Source organism: Zalophus californianus, chromosome 10, assembly GCF_009762305.2.
Source record: "Zalophus californianus isolate mZalCal1 chromosome 10, mZalCal1.pri.v2, whole genome shotgun sequence".
Classification (NCBI taxonomy): Eukaryota; Metazoa; Chordata; class Mammalia; order Carnivora; family Otariidae; genus Zalophus; species Zalophus californianus.
Genome location: NC_045604.1, coordinates 76,649,148 through 76,671,963, shown reverse-complemented (window position 1 = coordinate 76,671,963; position 22,816 = coordinate 76,649,148). Strand labels below are relative to the sequence as shown.

Sequence of the window (22,816 nt, the reverse complement as noted above, 5' to 3'; positions counted from 1 at the left end):
CGGCCGCCCTCCGCCCCCGGCCGGCCCGCGGCCCCGCAGCCCCGGCCCCGGCGGCGGGAGGCGGGCCCCGCGGCGGCGGCGGCGGCGGCGGCCGCAGCGAGCGACGAGGCCGCCCGGCCCGGCCCGCCGGCCGCCCGCCCGCCTCGGCGCCGAGATTGGGCGAATCGCGAGCAAGTACGTGCGCGTCTCCTTGCCGCCGCCGCCGCCGCCCGCCGCGGGCCGCCCCGGGGCCGCCGCCGCCGCCGACGACGCGCGGGAGGAGGAGGAGGAGGCCGCCCCGCCGCCGCCGCCGCCGCCGCCGCCCCGGCTCGCCGCCGCCGCCCGCCCGCCGGGCCCGCAGCCCGGGCTCCCGGCCGCAGGCGAGGCCCAGGCCGCGGCCGACATGAACCACCAGCAGCAGCAGCAGCAGCAGAAAGCGGGCGAGCAGCAGCTGAGCGAGCCCGAGGACATGGAGATGGAAGGTGAGGCCCGCGGGCCGGCCGCGGCGGGGCCGGGGGCGCCTTCCATTGTGGCCGGGGGGAGCCGCGGGAGCCACGCGAGGGGCTCGCCATCTTTAAGCAGGCCCCGGCGGCCGCGGGCCGGGGCCTGGCCGGGCCCGGCGAGGCTGCACCGTCATGCCGGGCCCGCGCGCGGGGGGCGGCCGGCGGCCCCCTGCCCGGCTTATTGTCCGGGGCGCCTCCCGGCACAAAGCGCCCGCAGCCCGGGCTTGTGAATTAGGGCGCCCCGGCCGCCGAGGGACGAGGCGTACTCTGGCTGCTGGTGGCCGCCGGGTCGGGAGCCGGCCTCCGGGGGGCCGTGCCCCTTCGCGGGCGTCCCCGGGGCCTGCCTCGTCTGGCCTGGTTCCGGCCGGCGAGCTCAGGGAGCAGTCTGGCCCTCCGTGGACGCGGGGCTCGCCCGCACCTGCTCGCGTGCGCTCCCCGGGAGAGCCCGCCGGGGCTGCGAGGCGTTCCCTGGGATCGCTTTAAACCGGCACTTCTTAGCATCGGGCTTCATTTTGAAACACCTGCAAAGAAGGCACATGTTCTCAGCCTTTGGACTGGCCTCGAGTTCTGAGCCGGGCGCTCTTCGTTTCTAAGTTACCTCTTTTGGGGGGGCTGTTTGGTGACCTGACTCTGTGCGGTTTGGTCAGCCTCCGGCCAGGTGTGCGTTTGAAACTGCGCGAAAGTCCCCGCCGCATATGGCTACCTACAGCCGAATCAAAGCTGACTCCAAAGGTAACTTAATTTTCTGCCCATGTGGCAGCAGTTTTCCCAAGTACTTTTAGATACAAGGTCTTGGTTGTAAAGGTTTGATGTAAAGAGCCTTTGGTTTACATGGCTCGGGCACAGGTGGGCATTGGAAGGCATCTTTTCTCATGGCCACAACTACTTTAAGGGCAAAGCCAAAGAAGTCTTAAAAGATAGTTTTCTCACCTGCCTTGTTGGGGTGAGACTGGCAGGGGTCAAAAAGGGGGTACCTAAATGAGCGGGGCAGTGAATGTTCTTATTTTGCTTTGAGCAGAGATCTTGGGTTGTATGAATGAATGGAACCTTGCTCAGGAAGCTGAGGCAAAGCACCATTTGTCTTGTGGGGTGGCTGCATGTGTGGGGCGGTGCACCCTGGTTGGTGGGAACATTTAACCATGACTGGTATTCCCCTGTGACCTACTGCCAGTAACTGGATGTTCACTGAAAAAATGCTTGCCAGATTGCAGAAGGCAAAGCGGTGGAAATGCCTGCAGAAAGCATTTCCCAGTGGTACTTAACAATGGCAGTAATGGGGGGCAGGAGAGCCGAGTCCACGCCAACGACCCCAGGGTGTATATTTCGCTTGGCCTCAGCAAGGCAGTAATAGCTTCACTAGAGCTTTTGGCCTGTGTGATTACACCAGCTAGTCGCAGGAATATGTTGCTGAGACAATTTTGTATATTCCTTTTATGCCACATAACAAAAAGGGTTGCTTTTTCAGTTTCCTTTTTGAATATCACAGCATACCGATTGCCCGTTCCATTGTCTCACCACTTTTCGAGTGTTTTTGAACACGAGTGAGAAGCAATAAACGTGGACCTCACTGAAGAGCCTATTTCTGGTGCAGAACTATGTGTTTGGGGAGAGTCCTGCCCACAAGTTCCAAGGACTTTTCTGTAAGATTGGAGAGTGTAGAAGGGTGGTGGAAGAATTTTCAGAAGTCCATGCATGCTTCCAGTACAACTTTCTTTCCTCCTGGAGTTTTATTTTTATATCAAAGTTTGCACTGGATATATCACCCCTAAAATCATTAATATGCAGATGCACTAAAATCTCAAAATTGGATGGCGGAGGTTGCGGTTATTAATGCTGGTTCCTTAAACTTAAGCTCATTTCTTTTGAGTGGACCTCTGTCCCACACTCATTATCCAGAAGGTACCTGTCTCTGTAGGACTTCCGATTGTTAGCACCCCGTGAGCACCCACAGGTGTGTGATTTAAAAAGCTGCCTGTGTCTTAAGCAGTCTATGCCAGCCTTTCTTAGCCTTCCCACTGCTAAAACGTGGTGCTAGGTGTAGATATTGTAGTTGAGGATCGGAAAGCGTGAAAGAAACCTTTCTATTAAAAAGCCAGAGGGGTGGGATTTAGTGAATATCAGCTCCACTTGGCTTCATATGCCAGGCTGTGGTAGTGCCTTGAACCTGTTTGGTGTCTTTGCCCTGAGTCCAGTTGAATCAGCAGCTGGAAACTGTCAGGGTTCTGATCAGCTTGAGGAAAGGAAGGCTTTGTCAATGAGGAGCATCATACCCACCCCTCCTGGGCAGGGCAGGTTTCAAAGAAGCTTGGGAGACTGGTTTGGTTGGTTGGTTTTTTCCTATCAATAGGTCAATGTTAGTTTGCTCTCCTGCTCTACTTTATTGGGATAGCATTTGCTTTCTACTGAACTCTGCACAGTCCTTGCATATCCGCTGGAGAATAACAACGCTTGGGATTTTTTAAAATGGCTTGCTCTGAGAAGTTGGGAAAGTTAAGGGTGAAGGGCAAAGAGGGAGGAGATGGGGGGACATGCCGACAGTTCATCGGGGTCGGACCACATGCTTTCTGTAAGGTCTGGAGCAATTGAGCCCCACGTTTCAGGTCGGGAGGCAAATAGAACCGCGGAGCAGTGGCATTATTGGGTCTGGCCAGGAAGGAATTTGCTTAGCAGTTTATTCATTGTCTAACTCAGGCGGTGCAGGCCGAGTGGCTGAAGGAGTGACTTGCACAGGCCTCTGCCCCCTGAGTACTTGGAGAGGTGATAATCTGGTCTGTGTTATGCCCGGTCCAGTCAACAGGAAGTTTTCCCAAGGCCTTGTTTCTGCTGCATAGACTGGCTAGCACAAACGTAAATACCCTGATGTTTGTTCCCTGGTTCTTCTGCCCGTGTGAGCAGTCTCTTTCAGAGTGTAATCTCTGCGACTAATGGGGACAGACAGTTTTGTTTGACTTTTTTTTGTACAACACTCAGACCACTGCTCTCAGGACGCCAAGCTGGGAGCAAATCAATGAGTCGTCTGCAGTTTTTGCAAAGAATTGATCATTGAGGTCTGTTTTCTGTCTGGGGGGCAGCAGCCCTCGTGGATTTCTGTTTCTTTCAAACCTAGGTAGGTGGAGTTTCAAGTTACTCTAGTGCTGAGGCAGGTTAGGGAGTTGCCTTGCACACATGCACCCAGGTAAACCAAACGTGTGCATTTTATTCTATCTGAAATGCAAGTTTCCTCTTCAAATAGCACTGTAACCAGAAAAAAATCTATGGAATATGAGAGTATTGATTTTTCTCTCACGTTAGTTTTGGTTGGTAAAAGAACTCTTCGAAGCTACAAAATGAAAATCAACTCAGAGAACCCAGAAGAAGTATAGAAAAAATTAGGCCAAACCTAGAAACGTCTGACTCTGAGCCTGTCAGGTTTTGATAGGGTTGGAAGTTACTCCCCACAAGCATCAGCCCTCCTGATTTTCTTTAGCTGCTGATTTTGATTATTGGTGAACAAAGAAAAGATTGATAACAGCAAAAATGGGAAGGAAGCGAATACTTTCCTCCTTGATTTTTAGTTTTTGGAATTTTGTGGAAAGGGAGAAAGGGGCCATTGAGTAGACAGCTCTTCGTGGCGGGGCTCTGTGGGGCTGTGCGGTGCGCTTCGGGCCAGGCCTGAGTTTGAGTGTGGACTTTGCCTTTTAATTGTGTGACCTCATGGTGCGTTGCTTAAGCTCTTGGTGCCTCAGTTTTTCTGCATCGTCAAAAAGGAGGTCAGTCCTATCTTGCAAGGTAATTGTGAGGGTGGAGGCACAAAGCACTTGCAAAGTGCCACACACAGAATTGGGAGCGTGGATGTTCAATTCATGGTATTCCGGGTGGATGGTAAGCGTCACAGCCGAGGAAGGGATCTACTTAGGAGCAAAGCATGTTGTGATTTTCCGTGGTGTGCAGAAAATGCCCTACGGTAATTATATTCTAATGTGGATTAGGAAAAAACATAACGAGCCTCAATTTAAGCACCATTATGGAATCCTGGGCTTGAGATGCCTCAATAGCTACTTAAGGTTAGTGGTCTAATATTTTAAGAAACATGAAACGGGTAATGGAGGAGACCAGGGGACTCGGGGCATTGTGACATGGGTACTGAAGTGTGCTCAGCTCAGTAACCCTCTGATAAGAGGACTCTTGTTCTTGAATAACTTGTAGAGCATCTAGTGATGAATTTGGAATTGAGACTCAGGTCACCGGGTCTCCAGACTTTGGGAGTCAGCCTTGAATCCTTCCCTCTGGATCCCCACATCCTGTTACCAAGTCCTTTTGGTTTTCCAGCCATCACCCTAAATGAGGCCCCTGTTGCCTCATGGTGGGACCTTGCGATAACCTTTTTACTGGTCTCTGCTTCCATCCTTCCTAAAGCTCACACAGCTATGAAAACGGACTGCCTACAGACTTGCCATGCCCTGTCACCCCCCTGCTTAAGAGGGCGCAGGTGTGGCTGTCTTCCCTGGATGTGGGCAGTCACACGGTCCAGGCTAGCCCGTCAGGATCCTCAGGATTGGTCTTGGCCTCCTTTGTGCTTTGGGCTCCGAGCACACACAGGTTTGTGCTTCATGGGGTGCAGCCCCGGCTTTGGGGCCTCACGCTTGCATAGACAGCGATGGCTTCTTCGGGAATGCAAACAGAACAGATAGATACCCCAGGATGGTGGTTCAGAACCTATTTCAGTGCCACCTTCTAAACCAGAAACGTGGTCTCAGCTGCTTGGCTTGCATTAGAGTCATGTAGATCATGTGGGCAGCACGCTTTCCCACCTCTTCCTCGATGGTGGTTTGTGTGGAAGGTGACCATCCTTTTTTGTTCAGCGTATTTGTGGGAGCTCCTCATTCAGGAAACAGCAGTTCTAAGTCCAAACGGTAGAACAGGCGGTGGCTGGCTGGCAAGGTGGTGTGTGAAAGAGAAAGCCACAGCCGTAAACCGATGTTGCTTTGATAGCTGCTAATTCAGTTTTATTGCTTTGAACAATGGCATTTTTGATCCTTATGGAAAGAAAAGCTTGTTTTCCAGACAAGGGCATTGATGGACTTTCATAAATTACTGAAGGCTTCTTCTGAGTATTTCGAAATGTGTTTTTGTTGTTCCTGGTTTTTTGGATGAGTAGTATGTATGTAGCCTGGGTATTTGTTTGATTTCCAAGGCAAAGGGATCTTACTCTGGAGACCAAGCGTTGTAACGAGGTATTTAACACGTACTGTGACAGTTAAATGGTGTCACCTGCTTCATGAACTTGTTCTGAACTAATTTGGACTTAAGAAAGTTGGAGGAAGCAGGATTTTGAGTGTCATGCATAGGCAAGGGTCAGTTATGCCATTTTTCTAGTAAGTTAACACATGCCTTGGCTAATGAGAAGTCAAACGTGTTGAAATTCTCTTGAAGAGAAGCAGGCCTACTTCTGAGGGTTGGTGAATTTAACTTGGGAGTTGGGAATGGGGGTAACGAGAAAGTTTCTTATATGTCAGGAAATACACTGACCTGGGCAAGAGCTGAATGCTTCCAGAACATGGTGATGACACGGCTGAGTGAGAGACTAGCAGGAGACTGGGGAGGGAGAGCAGCGTCTGGGAGGACACACCCTGAGAAGTGGGTGTCACTGCACGTTGTTGGGTTGATGTTGTTGGGTTGACGGGAGCTGGGGATAGAAACCTCCAGGGGGTTACAGTGAGTGCAGAGCTCAGTGCCTGGCGTGGGCTGGGACCCTCGCTGGGCTGTGTATATGCTGCCTTGTAGCCAGTTCTGTTCTTAGGGCAACATTGAGGTGTGCAGCCCTTCGTTCTGAGGTCGCAGCTGCTAATAGGGACTGAGATGCCCAGGTGTCCTTTAGAAGAGCCCAGGTCACCTGCCTGAGGGAGCTGTAGCTTACCCAGTGTTTGAAGTGTGAGTGTTGAGTCCAAGTCTCAAGGTGGTGGTCAGTTCTTTTTATGGGGGGGAGTGTGTGTCATTGAAAACCTAAAAGCTGAAGAGGAGGAGGTTCCCTTGTATGCCCACAACTGTTCTATGTGATTTTCCTGCCTGGCATAGAGTGTTCAAAATCCAGGTCCTTCTCTGGTTTGAATTCCATGCTGGTGACTAAATCAGTTTTCCTGACATCCTGATACTGGTAGGGCAGTGTCTTGCATTATGTGCGAGCCCTCAGAATATCCACCTGGACAAGGTCTAGCTCTCACAGTGAGTTGCTAAACTGGCCTCTGGTGTGGAAATCGGTTGTATGAGTTCATTAAGGTGACCCATATTGCAGAGCATGATACGCCCCAGGGTGTCTGGGTGGTAGTTGAACTTCTTGGCTCCCCTTCCTGCCACCTGATTCCTAGTACTTTGAGGAGTTGATGGGGGCTTTTTCAGGGGAAACCACGTGCTGTTGCTGTAATGTGTGTGCTGAGCAAAGCGTGTTACTGGAGGGCCCCCCCCTTATAAACAGGCTTATGGGCCGTGTGGCTGGGGTTGCAGGTGTATTTCATCAATGCACTTCGGGAATACCTTCTATCTCAAGGCGCTTAATTGACCCTGTGCGGTGGCTGTCTTAAAACAGGTACCTGTATCCCTTCTTCACTGTTCCTGTGGTTACAGAGCCCAGCTCCTCCTAGTGCATGCTGCTTACGTTTGGTACTTCTTACATTCTTACCTCAGAGGAGACATTATTCAAAGAAACTGTGAAGTGGTTAAAAACATTCCTCAGTCCATATTGCTGTTTTGTAACCATCATAGATACTTGTAAGAATTGCCCCCAGTGATTCTCAGCCATTCTCTCTTCTATTTTAAGGAGTGTGTTAAGGATTAAGAGAGTGCACAAATAGGGTGGAAAAAGCCTGACTAGCAGAATGCCCTCAGAAGCATCTGGCAGGGGAAGTGGGCAGGGTGCTGTGGCCCCTTTTTGAGCCCCAGCCTTTGGGCTGACCCTCCCTCTCAAGACTGGGAGCTACCATGGCTAAGGAACTGCTTCTCCTGGATGGGAGCGGTGCGCCGCCCTAGCCAGAAGGAGTCCTCATTTCTCTGAAGCACTGCAGGTCTGCTGGTTCTGATGAGAACAAATCGAGATCATGTTCCTACTTTAGACCCATCTTTCTCCAGAAATCGACTTGTTTTCATGGGACAGGGGAAGACGCATGTCAGGGTGAGACCTGTGCAGTGCCTTGTGGCGGCCACTAGCCGTGGGGCAGCGATTCTAGGTTTAGAATAAAATTGGGGCACCTAGCTGTCTTAGTCGGTGGAGCGTGTGACTCTTGATCTCAGGGTTGTGAGTTTGAGCCCCACGTTAGGTGTGGGGCTTACATTAAAAAAAAAAAAAAATCCCATTCCTCAACCGAATAGCCACATTTCAAGTGTTGAATAGCAACACGTGGCTGGTGGCCACCACATTGGGCAGCGCAGGTCCAGGGCACGCCCATCAACGGCAGAAAGTGTTAGTGGTGGCCGGCGCTGGCCTCCATGGTCTCCTCGGTTCCTTGGCTGGAGGGGTTTCTGGTAGCATTGGTATTGCATTGAAACTACAGTGTGTCTTGGGAAAGCTCAGGGAAAATGAACAAAATAGTTCTCGGGGCAAACCCTGCACAGCAGGGCTTGTCCAGTTATTTGTGAAGAACCAGGTTTTTTCCCCTTAATTTGTAGTCCATTGTGGACAGTTTCTAAAACGTTTTTTGTAGAAATACGGTGCAAATTACGTGAAATAAAATAGACCCACAAAATACAAGCCCCAGTTGATTATTAAATTCAACAAATGTAAAGTTAACTGTTGAAATCAGTTATTAGAACAAACACACATACGGAGAAAAAATTGTAGAAACTGTTTATGTTCATTGAAAGTGTGTGTATAGGCTGTTAATATAAAGAAACTCGCTTACACTTGTAACTTTGTTGTTCCACCATGGTGACCAAACACAGTTTTGTGTGAAATAGCAATTCCCCATATTGAAAGCCTACATGCACACTTGGAAGGAATGCAGCATACATGAGTAGTTCTTAAAGTAACAAATAATCTTGCTTCCTGCTCGGATGGATGGCACGTCTACTACTCATAGGGGATGATGTTTATTCAGACCATTTCTCTGTTTTGCTAATAATCCTGTGACTCCAGCGCTGCGGATGTACGCTGATGAGAATGGGGGTGGGGGTTTATTTATTTTTATTTTTTTTAAAGATTTTATTAGAAAGAGAATGAGAAGTAGAAAGCACGAGAGGGAAGAGGGAGAAGCAGACTCCCCGCTGAGCAGGAAGCCCGATGCGGGACTCGGTCCCGGGACTCCAGGATCATGACCTGAGCCGAAGGCAGTCGCTTTAACCAACTGAGCCACCCAGGCGCCCAAGATTTATTTAATTGACACAGAGAGAAAGAAAGAGAGCACAAGCAGGAGGAATGGCAGGCAGAGGGAGAAGCAGACTCCCTGCTGAGCAGGAAGCCCGATGTGGGACTCGATCCCGGGACTCCAGGATCATGACCCGAGCCGAAGGCAGTCGCTTTAACCAACTGAGCCACCCAGGCGCCCCTGGGGGGTGGGGGTTTAAAGCGATTTTCCAGAATTTTTCTGTGGACAGCTTCAACTGTATCCTGTTAAACATACAGCTAAATTACCTTTCATTCAAAGAAATGGGTTGCGGGTGATACCTGCTTTTGGGTTACAGTTAACAAATGAACACGACACTCTCACAAGGTGTAACGTGGTCCTGTGTGACGTACCACAGCAATTAGACAACACCCCAACTGTCCCATGCTTCGTGTTACAGGAAAGTCAGATTGCTGGAAAGTTTCTACACTGGTTCTTCATTGTGCTTTAGGTCCACAGAGGGGCGCCTGTTTGCGGACACAGCGCAGGGCATGTCATTTTTAGCCCTGTCCTCTTTGCTTGCTTGTTTGGTTTTGGGATCGAGCCTTGCTCCTGACTCCATTGCACCCTAGTGGCAGCAGAGGTGTGCTTGCTGTGGTGCTCACAGAGCCCAGTTTACAGGACAAACATTTAGGATCCCCCTCTGAACTGGCAGGTACAGTGCTGGCCGCCCCACGGGCGTGACTGCCTGAGTGCAGGTGCCTGGAAACCATGTGCTGGGAAGGCCCTCAGGGGAGGGCTCTGAAGGAGCGGTGGACCGGAGGGGGCTGTGCCACAAAGTAGGGAGGGGACTGGTTCCCCTGGGGAAGGGTGGGTCAGCTGAGGCTTTGCTGAGGAGGGGACCACAGCTCAATTTGAGTAGGGGGGCACTGGGGTCGTCAGAGGCTGATGTAGAATAGTACGATGAGGTTGGTCGGATCGGGACCTGAATCTGTGGCAGAGGTTTAGGATCTGTGGTAGGTGGAATAATGGCCCCTGTAGATGTCCATGTAGAAATCCCTAGAGCATGTGACTGTATTCCCTTACATGGCAAAGGTGATTAAGGATCCCTAATGGGGAGATTATCCAGTGCTACCCAGGTGGGCCCGGTGTAATCACAAGGGTCCTTACATGTGAAAGGAGGAGGTCCAGGTCTGGTGGTGTGGTGTAGGTGTGGTGTGGGAAGGCCGTTGCTGGCTCTGAGGACAGAAAGGGGAGCCAAGGAATGGGGGAGGTCTCTAGAAGCTGGAAAAGGCAAGAAAAGAGATTCTCCCCTGGAGCCTCCAGAAGGGAGGCCCGGTGAGCCCGTTTTCAGACTTCTCATCTCCAGAACTGTAAAAGAATGTGCGTGTTGTTTAAGCCACTGTTTATGGTAATCCGTTCCAGCAGGGATCAGAAACTAATGCAGGATCCAGGGAAGTGGGTGAGAAGCAGCAGGTGTGTGCCCGATATATGTAGCTGGCCTCAAACCTGTAGGAGGCTTTGGAGAGGCTCGATGAGTATGTGGCAGCTCACCCTCACTGAGGACTGCTCACTGTGTGCCAGGCTGTCCATGTGTTAACTCATGCGCTTCCTACTACAACTCTGAGATAGATGTGTTCTCATCCCTGGCTCACAGCAGAGCACAACCGGGCACTGACTTGTTACTCAAGGTCAGTGATTCAGGTTCAGGATTTGAACCCATGCAGTCTGGCCATTTGCAATTCATCATACCCAGTAGGCCCTGTTGGTCATAGAAGTTGTGGTTACTGCCGCGTAGTTGAAACCCCTCTGCTGCCTTCTCCCATGTCTCTTACCTCACCGCCCCAAAGTGGTACGCTGTAATTGGGCTTCCTAGTTGAACGTTTTTGTGTGGTACACCACATGCTTTGAATATAGAAAGTACCTCACTGCCAAGATAGGCTGGGGCCACATGTACAGTTCAGCAAGAGGAATATGGTGGCATAAGAAGATACAGAGTAAAATCGTACCGAGTTTTTAAAGGTAGGTGCCTCCCTCCTTTGAGAATGGAGGTAACTGAATCAGGTATTCAGTAACATGGTAGAATAAGATCCTCAGCTGAAATGAATCATCCCAAAAGCAGACCATTCAGGACTCTGGGTATGTGGAGAGATGAAAAATTGAGAAGGCTTAGTATGAGAAGAAACATACTGCATTTCAGAGCCCCTGATTATGCGGACCTGGGTACCAGAGCCCCGGATTCCTTAAGGAGGCAGGGGCTGGAAGAAGTGGGGTGGCCTGAGTGGCTACTCTTCTTGACTCATTAGCGGCCAACTAGCTGTGTGGCGTTGTTTTTATGGCATATTTTGAATATTTTCCTTTTGGGCCTCTTTCCCTGACAGGGAATTTGGGGGGAAAAATACACACACACACACACACACACACATACATGTGCACATACATATATATATATATATATATATATATATATATAGGCTGCTGTAGCAGTCAACTATGGCAGAACAGTTTTAAATAAGGAAACCCTTACGTGGCTGAGTGCTAGCTAGTCTTTGCCTACTAAGTAACTGATTGAAGAAAGCTCAAGGAAGGTGGCCTTTTGGTCTTAGATTTCCTGAACGTCCCCTCTGCCCACACAGCACAACACAAGACCCAGTGTTGTGTGAGCACAGGATCTTTCATTTCTTTCTTTTTTATTTTATTTTTATTTATTTGACAGAGCGAGCGAGCGAGCGCAGGAACACGGGCAGGGGGAGTGGGAGAGGGAGAAGCAGGCTCCCCGCCGAGCAGGGATGTTTGAAGGCCAGTATTTCTGTGGAAATCAGAGGCTGTTATTTACAGTCTAATTTCTATTTTGATGAATTAAGTCCTTTCAGTTTTTTTTTAAGTCCTTTATATTTTTCTTGAAATTCTGTGTTCATTTTGAATTTTTTTTTTTAAGATTTTATTTATTTGACAGAGAGACAGCGAGAGAGGGAACACAAGCAGGGGGAGTGGGAGAGGGAGAAGCAGGCTTCCCGCGGATTGGGGAGCCCCATGTGGGGCTCGATCCCAGGACCCTGGGATCATGACCTGAGCCGAAGGCAGACGCTTAACGACTGAGCCACCCAGGCGCCCCTCTGTGTTCATTTTGGGTATGTTAGCAGAAGGCACTGGTCATAGAATTTGACTTTCGAGCAGAAAGTGTCTGTCAAGCCCCCTGCTCTCATGAAGAGATCAAGGCTCCGAGGGATGGAGCTTTTTCTAGACTTACAGCGTCCAGTATTGTAGCCTCTCGTGGCTAAGTAGATTTAAACTAATTAAAATTAAGTAAAATTAAATATTCAGTTCCTCAGTCTGACTAGCTATTTTCCAGGGCCTCCATAGCTGCCGCATGGGGGTTGTGGCTTTGGTATTGGATGGCACAGCTGTGGAACGTCTCCATTAGCACAGAACATTCAGTGGGGCAGGGATGGATGCTCTGGAGCCAGCCTATGAGCTGGATTTTAGCTCTGCCTCTCCAGTGTATGCTGCCTTGAACAGGATTGTCTAACATAATGGAAAGCCAAGCATTTTCTTCTGTAATTACTGAGGAAGAAGTTTCCCTAGACCGGCTCAGCAAAGTAAGGACTTGCTGGTAATCTCACAATCACCACCTCAGGCACTGAGGGTAGGGTGGGGGTGGGGGTGGTTCGCAAAGACGCAGAAGTGGTAAGATGTCTTAGCTTAAGGAAAGTCAGCGGGACGTAGATAGGTCCTCTGAGCACATAATTACTGCAGGGTAGAAAGTGAGTGCCACCGGAGGTGAGGAGGTAGGGTTCTGGAAGTAAAGAGAAAGATTACGTGGGCTGTGGGGAAGCCCCGAGGCCTGGTGTGGTGGTGCTGGGGAGTGGGTTGTGAAGGACAGATGCCTGGACGCCTAGCATGTGAGTGCCAGGGGATTGGAGGTGGGAGCCAGAGGCGAGGCTTGTGCTAGACGAAAAGAGGCACCTTTGTATTTCCTGGACATGTTCATGGTAGTGTAATTAACACATTGTGTGCTGTTTCTTTGCTTTATTCCCCATCAGACTTTGAGGTCAGAGGACCAGGGGGGAGCCTGGGTCATTTTCTATGCCCTGAACAGCACTTTCTCCCCAGTAGTACAGACAGTCCGGGTACACTGCATTTTTGTATTTTATTTTCAGTCAGATGGGAACATGCCACAATGTTTAATGCAAACTCTTCATTTTACCTGCTTTGGTAACATTTATAAATGGTTAGATTTTCACCTGCCTTTCTATAAGTCTTTTCGATAAAATGTGTTAGTCACCATGATTTTTTAAAATAGCAACTTCTGTTGAGATGCAATCCATGGACATCACCATCTACCCATCGAAAGCATACTGTTCAGTGGGTTCTAGTATATTCACAGTTGTGCAACCCTCAACGATCAGATTTTGAACATTTTCATCATCTCCAGATGAAATCCTGCATTCATTAGGGACACTCCCCTTCTCCCTGCAGCCTCAGCAACCACCAGTCTCTTTTTTCTTCAGATTTGCCACTTCTGGACATTTCGTATAAATGGAATCATACAGTATGTGGTCTTTTGTGTCCATCTCTTGCACTAAGAGTCCCATCCTCAGGTTTCTCCACATTGTAGTTGTATCTGTGCGTGTGGAACCTCACTGTGGTTCCTGTTGGGTCTCGAAGATGCGTGGGCTCTCATGGTTCTGCCATCTGCAGTAGGTTTTATTCAGTATGTTTTAAAGGGACTTGGGGGACGCCTGGGTGGCTCAGTCAGTTAAGCATCTGCCTTTGGCTCAGGTCATGATCCCGAGGTCCTGGGATCAAGCCCTGCATCAGGCTCCTTGCTCAGCGGGGAGCCTTCTTCTTTCTCTCCCTCTTCCTGCCGCTCTCCCTGCTTGTGCTCTCTCAAATAAATAAATAAAATCTTTAAAAAAAAAAAATTAAAGGGACTTGGAACTTTTTGTGGTTATGCATGCGCTTCATTACTAAGTTGAATTAACTGGGTGGTGCAGGGTAGGGATATTCCTGTCATTTGAAGGTTCAAGCAGAGCTGCAGAGTAGCAGTAGAGATGAGGATAAAAGATTGTATTTATTTGAGAGAAAGAGAGTGAGGGAGCACAAGCAGCAGGGGAGCAGTGTGGTGTGGGGGGAGAAGCAGGCTCCTCACTGAGCAGGGAGTCCAATGGGGGGCTTGATCCCAGGACGCTGGGATCATGACCTCCGTCGAAGGCAGACGCTTAACGGACTGAGCCACCCAAGCATCCTGGATTTATTTGATTTTACCATGCACAACCGTGAGAGCTGCTGACAGTCTTGCTAATGGATCTGCTGGAGGCCATCAGGCATGTAGTCTGCAAGGGAAGATGAGTGGGAAGCCGGGTAAGTGAGGCTGAGCTGGAACCATATCCATGTGAGCCTCTCATGACTTCCAGGTGCCCTAATGACCCAGAAGGCAGAGAAACCCCCAGCCATAAAGGAATATGGGCTCCTTGACTCCCGCCTTCCAAATTGCTGGCATATAGTGCCTCCCAAGTGGGAACTGTGCAAAGTAGGGCATGTAATTCCAGCTTAGCTAACCCGGTACACTACAAATCCACCATTTGGTGTGTTCTTTGGACTATCAAACTTTTTGCTGTCAGGATCCTGTTATACTTTAAAAAAACTTTTTTTTAAAGATTTTATTTATTTGATGGAGAGAGAGACAGCCAGAGAGGGAACACAAGCAGGGGGAGTGGGAGAGGGAGAAGCAGGCTTCCTGCCGAGCAGGGAGCCCGATGCTGGGGCTCGATCCCAGGACCCTGGGATCATGACCTGGGCTGAAGGCAAACGCTTAACAACTGAGCCACCCAGGCGCCCCTACAGTTTTAAAATTGATGAGAACCCCAAAGAGCTTTTAGATGGGTAGGTTATATTATTTGCCCTCTTAAACGCGAAAACTAAGACCAGTCTTACTTACTTAGGAATAATAAACCAATAACATGGTAACACAAATAACATACGTATTATAGGAAATAAATATTTTCCAAAACAAAAAATTTAATGAGGAATGGCATTATTTTTACATTTTTACAAATTTCTTTATTGTCTGGCTTAATAGAAGACAGCTGGATTCTGCTTTCTCTCTGCCTCTGCTTTCTGTCAGTTGCAGTGTATTTTAGTAGAAGTAGAAAACCCAGTCTCTCAGAGGCATGTAGTTCATGAAGGGAGCAGTAGTTTAATAGCCTTTTCAGATAATTGTGACAGTTTTTTTGATATACACCAAATTTGGTAGCTTTTTTTTTTTTAAGATTTTATTTATTTATTTGACAGAGACAGAGCAGGAACACAAGCAGTGGGAGTGTGAGAGGGAGAAGGAGGCTTCCCGCTGAGGAGGGAGCCCGATGTGGGACTCGATCCCAGGACCCTGGGATCATGACCTGAGCCGAAGGCAGACGCTTAACGACTGAGCCACCCAGGCGCCCCAAATTTGGTAGCTTCTTAAGGTTAATTGCCATGTGTCAGTTTGAAACCCTATGAATTAAACTTTTCTGTTACATTGAAATTCATTGGTCTTTTTAAAAACAGATATTTATTTTTTTAAAAGATTTTATTTATTTGACAGAGACACAGTGAGAGAGGGTAGGGTACACAAGCAGGGGGAGTGGGAGAGGGAGAAGCAGGCTTCCCCGCGGAGCAGGGAGCCCGATGCGGGGCTCGATCCCAGGACCCTGGGATCCTGACCTGAGCCGAAGGCAGACGCTTAACAACTGAGCCACCCAGGCGCCCCTAAAAAGAGATACTTGTTTATTTGAGAGAGAGTGAAAGCAGAAGCGGGGGAGGAGCAGAGAGAGAGAGGGAGAAGCAGACCTGTGCTGAGCATGAAGCCTGGGACCCTCAGCTCATGGCCTGAGGTGAAATCAAGTCAGGCGCTTAACTGACTGAGCCACCCAGGCGCCCATCCAGGTGCCCATCTTGTACTTTGAATGGACCTTTTCTGTACCATTCATTGGTGATTTGGAAAAGTTTGATTCACTGAGTTATCCAGATCTTCTGAATGTTGACACATTGCATACTACAGTTACATTTTAAAAAACTGAGTGTAAGTCCCTGAGTCACGTTTATGTGTGGTAGCAGCCTTGTGCTGTTACTTAGTTGGGAACAGGGTTGTAGTTATATTTCTAGAAAGCTCATTGGGACAAAGAGAGCTATGACTTCTGTTGTGTATGAAAAGTCTTAATACCAGTTGGCAGCATGGGTACGGATGGTTGGGTGGTAATTAAGGCAGCTAGTAGCTGTCCATTGTCCCCTGTCCCAGCAGCAGGGTGGCCGTTGTCAGGGGGAGGGAGCAGGCCCTCTTGGTTGGCCCCCCTGCGATGGGGAAGTGCCATGGACTGGGGTGTGGACACCAGATTTATGCGCTTTCTCCCCCTACATCAAGGTTTATATAAGACCATCCTGTTAAGATGAGTCACGTATTTCACGAGAATTCAAGGAGGGAGCACTTAAACCAAAAATAATTTATGATTTTGATTATTTTCCTTCCTAACCCTTTATAACAGCTACCATTCCTCTTGTTAATATTTATTTTGTTTGTATCGTCCCCCCCCCCCCCATTTTCTCCATTTCCCAGTAGCTTGTGTGGGACAGTTGGTACTCATTGGGAAATTATTCTGGATTTAAACACGATTGGTAAAACAGCACACCATGTTTATGCACCTCAGTTTATTGGCACATAGTATGTGTGTATTCTTAAACCAGTTGTTTGAGTACATATGTGCTTTCAGTTCTGTTCTCATCTCCCACTTCCCTGGCTCCTTGACATTTGCAGCTCCCTCTCCCCCAAAAGAACAAATTTTGATGCAAACATTTGTGTACTGCTTTGTACAAGACCGTCTGAAGGTCTTGGGGCAAAGAAGAGTCAGACCGTACACTTTTTGGTATAAAATCCTTCAGGTCTCTTTTCCCAAATAGTTAAAAGATCTGAAACCATATATCAAGGGAGTGTTTATTTTTTTTAATTTTTAAAAAAATTTTTAAAGATTTTATTTGTCAGAGAGTGAGAGTGCGCACAAGCAGGGGAAGCGGCAGGAAGAGGGAGAGGGAGAAGTAGGCTCCCTGCTGAACTGGGAGCCCGATGTGGGACGATGCGGGACTCTGGTCCCAGGACCCTGGGATCATGACCTGAGCCCAAGGCAGACGCTTAACTGACTGCGCCACCCAGGCGCCGCAAGGGAGTGTTATTTAAAGAGTCAGTGAATTATTTCTTCTCTCTGTCCTAGGTGATTTTTTTCCTTTTTGTTTTTTAAATTACTATAAAGGAAAATGGACTTTGGTGGGGGGGGGTGTTCTGTGAATATAACACCTGTATAGATTTGTGTAACCACTACCACAATCAGGATACAGAGCAGTTCCCTCACCCCAAAACACCCCTTGGGCTTTTCCTGTGTAGTCACATCTTCCACCTACTGCAAACCCCTGGCAACCACGGATGTGTCCTCGGTCCCTTACTGTTTTGCCATTTTGCAAATGTCATGTAAATGGAATCGTATAGCATGTAACCTTTTAGATGGGCTGCTTTCTTCAGAGCAGCATCCAAGCTAGGTGTTTCAATACTTCATTCCCGTCTATGGTGAGCAGTATTCCCGTGTACACGCACACCAACCACACTTTATCCCTGCTCCCACTGAAGGACATCTGGCTGGCCTCCAGAGTTGGGCCAATACGAATGAAGCCTCTCTAAATATTTGTGGCAGGTTTTGTGTGGACGTGAGTTTTTCTTTCTGTAGAGTAAGGTGCAGAATTGTTGGGTCGTCTGGCACAGTATGCTTAACCTTACAAGAAACTGCCGAACGGTTCCCAGACCACTGTGCCGTCTTCCTTCCCATATCAGCGTATGAGAGAGCCAGTTGATCCACACCCTTGTCAGCACTTGATATTGTCGGTACTTTGAGTTTTAGGAACTGTAATAGGTGGGCAGTAGTATGCTACTGTGGTTCTAATTTGTGCACAACCAACAGCTGCTGGGCAGACAGCTCTCCACATGTCGATTTGCCATCCCTCTATTGTGTTGGAAGTGTGTCCTGAGTATTGGGTTGTTTATTGCTGTCAAGTGTTGAGCTCTCTATCTATTGGGGACACAGGTCCTTTGTCAGGGGGGTGATTTGCACGCATTTTCTCCTAATCTGTAGCTTGTCCTTTTTCATAATGGTGTCCTTCTGGAGCAGAACCTTTTAGTTTTAAAAGGGAAGTCTAGTTTGTCAAAATGTTCTTGTATGGATTCTTTGCCCCACCCCACGTGTTTCCTTCTTAAAGTCTTAGGATGTTAAATTTTATATTTATATCTAAGACATGTTATCAGTTACTTTTTGCATAGGGTGTGGGGTTGAGGTTCCTTTTTGTGGCCTGTGGACGTGCAGCTGTGGCTTGACCATTTGTTGTAAAGACTGTTCCTTTGCATTGAATTGCTTACCCCTTTGTCAAAAACAGTAACATTTGTGTAGGTCTGTTACTGGGCTCTCCTGTGCCATTTGCGTGCTCATCCCTTTGCTAAGACAGCCCTCTTTGTGATTATTCTGGTTGCCATGTTGATTACGGAAGCTTTAGAGTGAGTTTAATCAGGTCGTGTCATTCCTCAGACCGTGTTCTTCCCAAAATTGTTTATTTGCTGTATTTCCTCCACTGTTTCATTAAAACTTAGAATCCGCTTGTCTGTAAGTGTAAAAAAATCTTCGGGATTTTGATTGGAATTGTGTTCAGACATAAAGATGGATTTGTAGAGAGCTGATATCTTGACTAGGAAGGAGTCTTTCCACGAACATGGTGTCTCCTATTCTAAGGACCCTTCCTCTTGAATGTCCAGTTCTCACAGGGGATGTTGCTTGCCCACAGCAGGTGGTCAAAGTCTCCACTGGTTTGTAGACTGAAGTGTCACCTCCCCATTTTTTTTTTTTTTTTTAACAAAACCAGATTTCCTTTGCTGTTCTCTGGGAAACTAGTCTTCCTCCCAGGAACTCTTAAACAAGTTCTGTGGCCACTAGTGTTTTTTTTTTTTTTTTTTTTTTTAAAGATTTTATTTATTTGACAGAGAGCACAAGCAGGGTGAGCAGCAGGTAGACGGAGAGGCAGAGGGAGAGGCAGGCTCCCCGCTGAGCAGGGAGCCCGATGCGGGACTCGATCCCAGGACCCTGGGATCACGACCTGAGCTGAAGGCTGCCGCCTAACTGACTGAGCCACCCAGGCGCCTCCCCTCCCCTCCTTAAAAGATTTTATTTGTCAGAGAGCACACATATTTGTCAGAGAGCACACAAGCAGGGGGAGTGGCAGGCAAAGGGAGAAGCAGACTCCCCGCTGAGCAGGGAGCCCAATGCGGGACTCCATCCCAGGACCCTGGGATCATGACCCCAGCCGAAGGCAGATGCTTAACCTACTGAGCCACCTAGGTGTCCCGCCACTAGTGTTTTAAAAGGTCTTGAATGTGGCTGTTTCTTGATAGCCCTGGTGGGTCCCCTCAAAAGGAGAGTCAGGAGGAGGTGTGGTGAGTGGTAGTCTGCCTGCACCAGTGTGTCAAAGAAACCAGAAACCACTTAGCGTTCTATCCTACTTTGCTGTTTATTTTTTAAAAGTTTGTTCTATCCCCAACCTGGGGCTTGAACTCTTGACCCCACAGAGATCAAGAGCCCCTTGCTCTGCCAACTGAGCCAGCCAGGTGCCCCTCTAGGTTGCTGTTTGTGGTTTTATTCAAATAGAGTATCCCATTTGAAATGGCTGTGTTTGACTACTTTTTAAAAGGTTTAATTAGCACAGTCAAATTTGCTTAAAATCTCTCCTCTGTATTTGACCAGCCCCAGCCCCTAGACTCCCCCCGCCCCTTTTTTAAACTAGTTCTTAAGGAAAACCTGGACATTTAAGAAGATGCTGCCATCTGCCAAGGTGTAAACAGACTTTCCAGGCCACACATAGTTGAGGCAATCTCTTTGTTCCGTGACTGTTCTAGGACCCCCACTCCCTCCTGACTCCAGATGCGCGCAGCTGGTGCGTCTTCTATGGACAGTTAGGCTGGTGTCATGCCTTAGGAAGTACTTGGTTTGTACCTTTTACACCATGGTTTGCTTTGCTCTGTGTGTGTGTGTGTTTACTTTGTTAGAAAGTAGTACATATTCTCTGAACCATTCAAACTATGGAAACAAGAAGGCAAGAAAGAAAGACTCCATTCCTCAGAAGTAAGCGTTGTGTACTTAATGTGTGGTGGGTCTTTGTCCTGGGTATGTGCATGTAGCCTCACTCATTTCGGGAGGACATCCTGGTGACTCATTCAGTGACTCCTCTCTGGGTGGGCATTCTCCCTTACTACAGTTTACTTTCTTTAAAACTGCATGAGTGTAGAGTGAACTTCCACACATAAGTAAATTTTGTAGATAATTGAAGTTTTAAAATACCAAAATGTTTAGTACTCTAGAATTTCTAGAGAAGTACTGCAGGAAGTGGAACAAGTATGTTCCAGCTGACGTGACTCAATTGTTTAGTATGCACATCATTTACTATGCAGGAGCCCTCAGCAGTAGTTGTGATTGTGGAACTCTTTGCTCCCATGCAGAATGGCCCGTTTCTATTAAGTTCTGTGTCTCCGGTATTTTTGTTATTTATTTATCTATCTATCTATTTATTTATTTATTTAAGATTTTAATTTATTTGACACAGAGAGACACAGCGAGAGAGGGAACACAAGCAGGGGGAGTGGGAGAGGGAGAAGCAGGCTTCCCGCAGAGCAGGGAGCCCTATTCGGGTCCCGGGACCCTGGGATCATGACCTGAGCCGAAGGCAGACGTTTAACGACTGAGCCACCCAGGCGCCCTTTGTTTTTTATTTATGTTTACATACTTATTTATTTGAGAGAGAGCGTGAATGAGCCGGGGGAGGGGCAGAGGGAGAAGCAGACTCCCCGCTGAGCAGGACGCGGGGATCATGACCTGAGTTGAAGGCAGATGCCCAACCGACTGACTCCGTCTTTTTAAATACAGCTTCATTAAGATATAATTCACCTTGCACTTCACTCATTTCAAGTGAACAATGCCGTGACTTTTCGCATATTTACAGAGTTGTGCAGTTGTCGCCACAGTCAGTTTTGCAAGATACTTAGGCCAAAAAGAAATGCTTGCACTCCCTAGCCAGGACCCCTCCTGCCTTCCTGTCCCCCAGCTCCGGGCAGCCTCTGAAACGGCGTTCTGTAGATTTGCCTGTTCTGGGCACTTCCTACTGTGTGTAACCCTTAGTATTAATGGGCATTTATGTTGTTTTAACTTTTCTCTAAGAAATGGTGCTTCAGTGTAAGAAATATGCTTTTGTAGATCTTTGGGCATGGATGCTGGTTTTCTTTGGAATAGGTTCCTAGGAATGACATTAGAGTAAAAGGATATCTGGCTTTTTGGTTTTGATACATAAAGCCTTTGGGTTGAATAGTTGACAGCCATTTGACACCACTGATTTTGTGAGACCCTCCGCATCAGTGGGCATTTTCAGTATTTTTCTCTATTAACTTGGTAGGTAAAAAGTGGTATCGCCTGCGTTAGGGAAGCTGAACATATATATTTTTCGTTTGTGTTTTTTAAGAATTTCTCCTTTGTGGTAGTTGGGCTGCTGTTCGAGTTTTAGGAACTGTGTGTATTCTGGGTATTAATCCATTGTGTGATGCAAGTACTTCCTCCCTTCTTCCCGTGGCTTCCCTGAAGCTCTGTCTCTGCTGGGTGTGCAGGGACTTCCTTTTCTTTCCCACAAGTGCTCTGTGCTATGCAAGCTAGCAGATGATGCCGTTTTCTCTTTTTCTGTGGAACAAGATGGTATGTGTGAGCAAGCAACACGGACAGAATTGCAGGCCCTTGGGTCGTGTGATTGTAGCCCCTCTCGGTGCCTGCCGGCATTCACACTCACACCAATCACAAGAGTGTGTGACAAGACTGGCAGTTAGGGCAAGCCTCTTGGGGACCAGTGAGTTTTACATAAGCCAAACTGGAGGCCGCAAACAAATATTTTTATTTAAGGTACACAAATTCATAGGTGGCTGTCTTTGGGGATTTTATTTTTATATATCTAATTTAAATCTGGATTATTTCAGAGTATAGAGCTAGCTGTCAGGTCTCAACACAGTGCGTCTGCTTTGAACTGTCAGGCTCCATGACAGAGCGGTGTGGACACTGCCCTTGGGCTCTGTAGTGGCCCACCAGAGGCGGAGGACCAAAGAGTCCCTGGTTAGGACAGGACTGCCGCCTGGAAGTGGGCTCCAAGCCAGCCTCATGGGGGATGCATGTGGCCACATTTTTTTTTTTTTTTTTTTCTTCTAAAGATGTTATTTATTTATTTGAGAGAGAGAATGAGACAGAGAAAGAGAGAGCATGGGGCGGGGAGGGTCAGAGGGAGAAGCAGACTCCCCGCCGAGCAGGGAGCCCGATGCGGGACTCGATCCCGGGACTCCAGGATCATGACCTGAGCCGAAGGCAGTCGCTTAACCAACTGAGCCACGCAGGCGCCCGCATGTGGCCAAATTGTATATAAAATCATACAAGTCATAAAACCAGACCACTTTAGAGTTGCAGTATTGATTTTTTTTTTTTTTTTAAAGATTTTATTTATTTATTTGACAGAGAGACAGCGAGAGCAGGAACACAAGCAGGGGGAGCAGGAGAGGGAGAAGCAGGCTTCCCGCAGAGCAGGGAGCCCGATGCGGGGCTCGATCCCAGGACCCCGGGACCATGACCCGAGCCTAAGGCAGACGCTTAACGACTGAGCCACCCAGGCGCCCTGCGGTATTGATTAAGGCATGGTTTCATTGTTAACAATACTGCCAATGTGGCAGGCTAGCCCTGAGGGGCAAGATAGTAAAGAACAATAATAAAACCAAACCACCTCATCTGCATCCCCTGGGGAGTGGCCAGTGGAGTTCCTGCCTGGGATGGTTGGGACGGCTCGACCTGGTGGGTGGTGGGTGGTGGCAGCCCTGGTCTGAGCACTGGGACCATCTCAGGCTGAGCACCAGGAGGTTGGTTCTTTTGTCTCAGTGCCCTGAAAGTCATGGGAGGCTCGCCTGGT

The 22,816-nt window shown here is 48.5% G+C and overlaps 1 protein-coding gene across 1 annotated transcript in view; it reads left to right on the top strand.

Moving 5' to 3' along the window:
- Positions 1-318: 318 nt before the first annotated feature.
- USP7 (ubiquitin specific peptidase 7) overlaps positions 319-22,816 on the top strand; it is a 63,040-nt gene continuing 40,542 nt past the window's right edge. Inside the window, exon 1 of the mRNA XM_027610416.2 lies at positions 319-461. Within this exon, the coding sequence (XP_027466217.1) occupies positions 383-461 (79 nt within the window). The 5' untranslated portion in view covers positions 319-382. The remainder of the gene's footprint in view (positions 462-22,816) is intronic.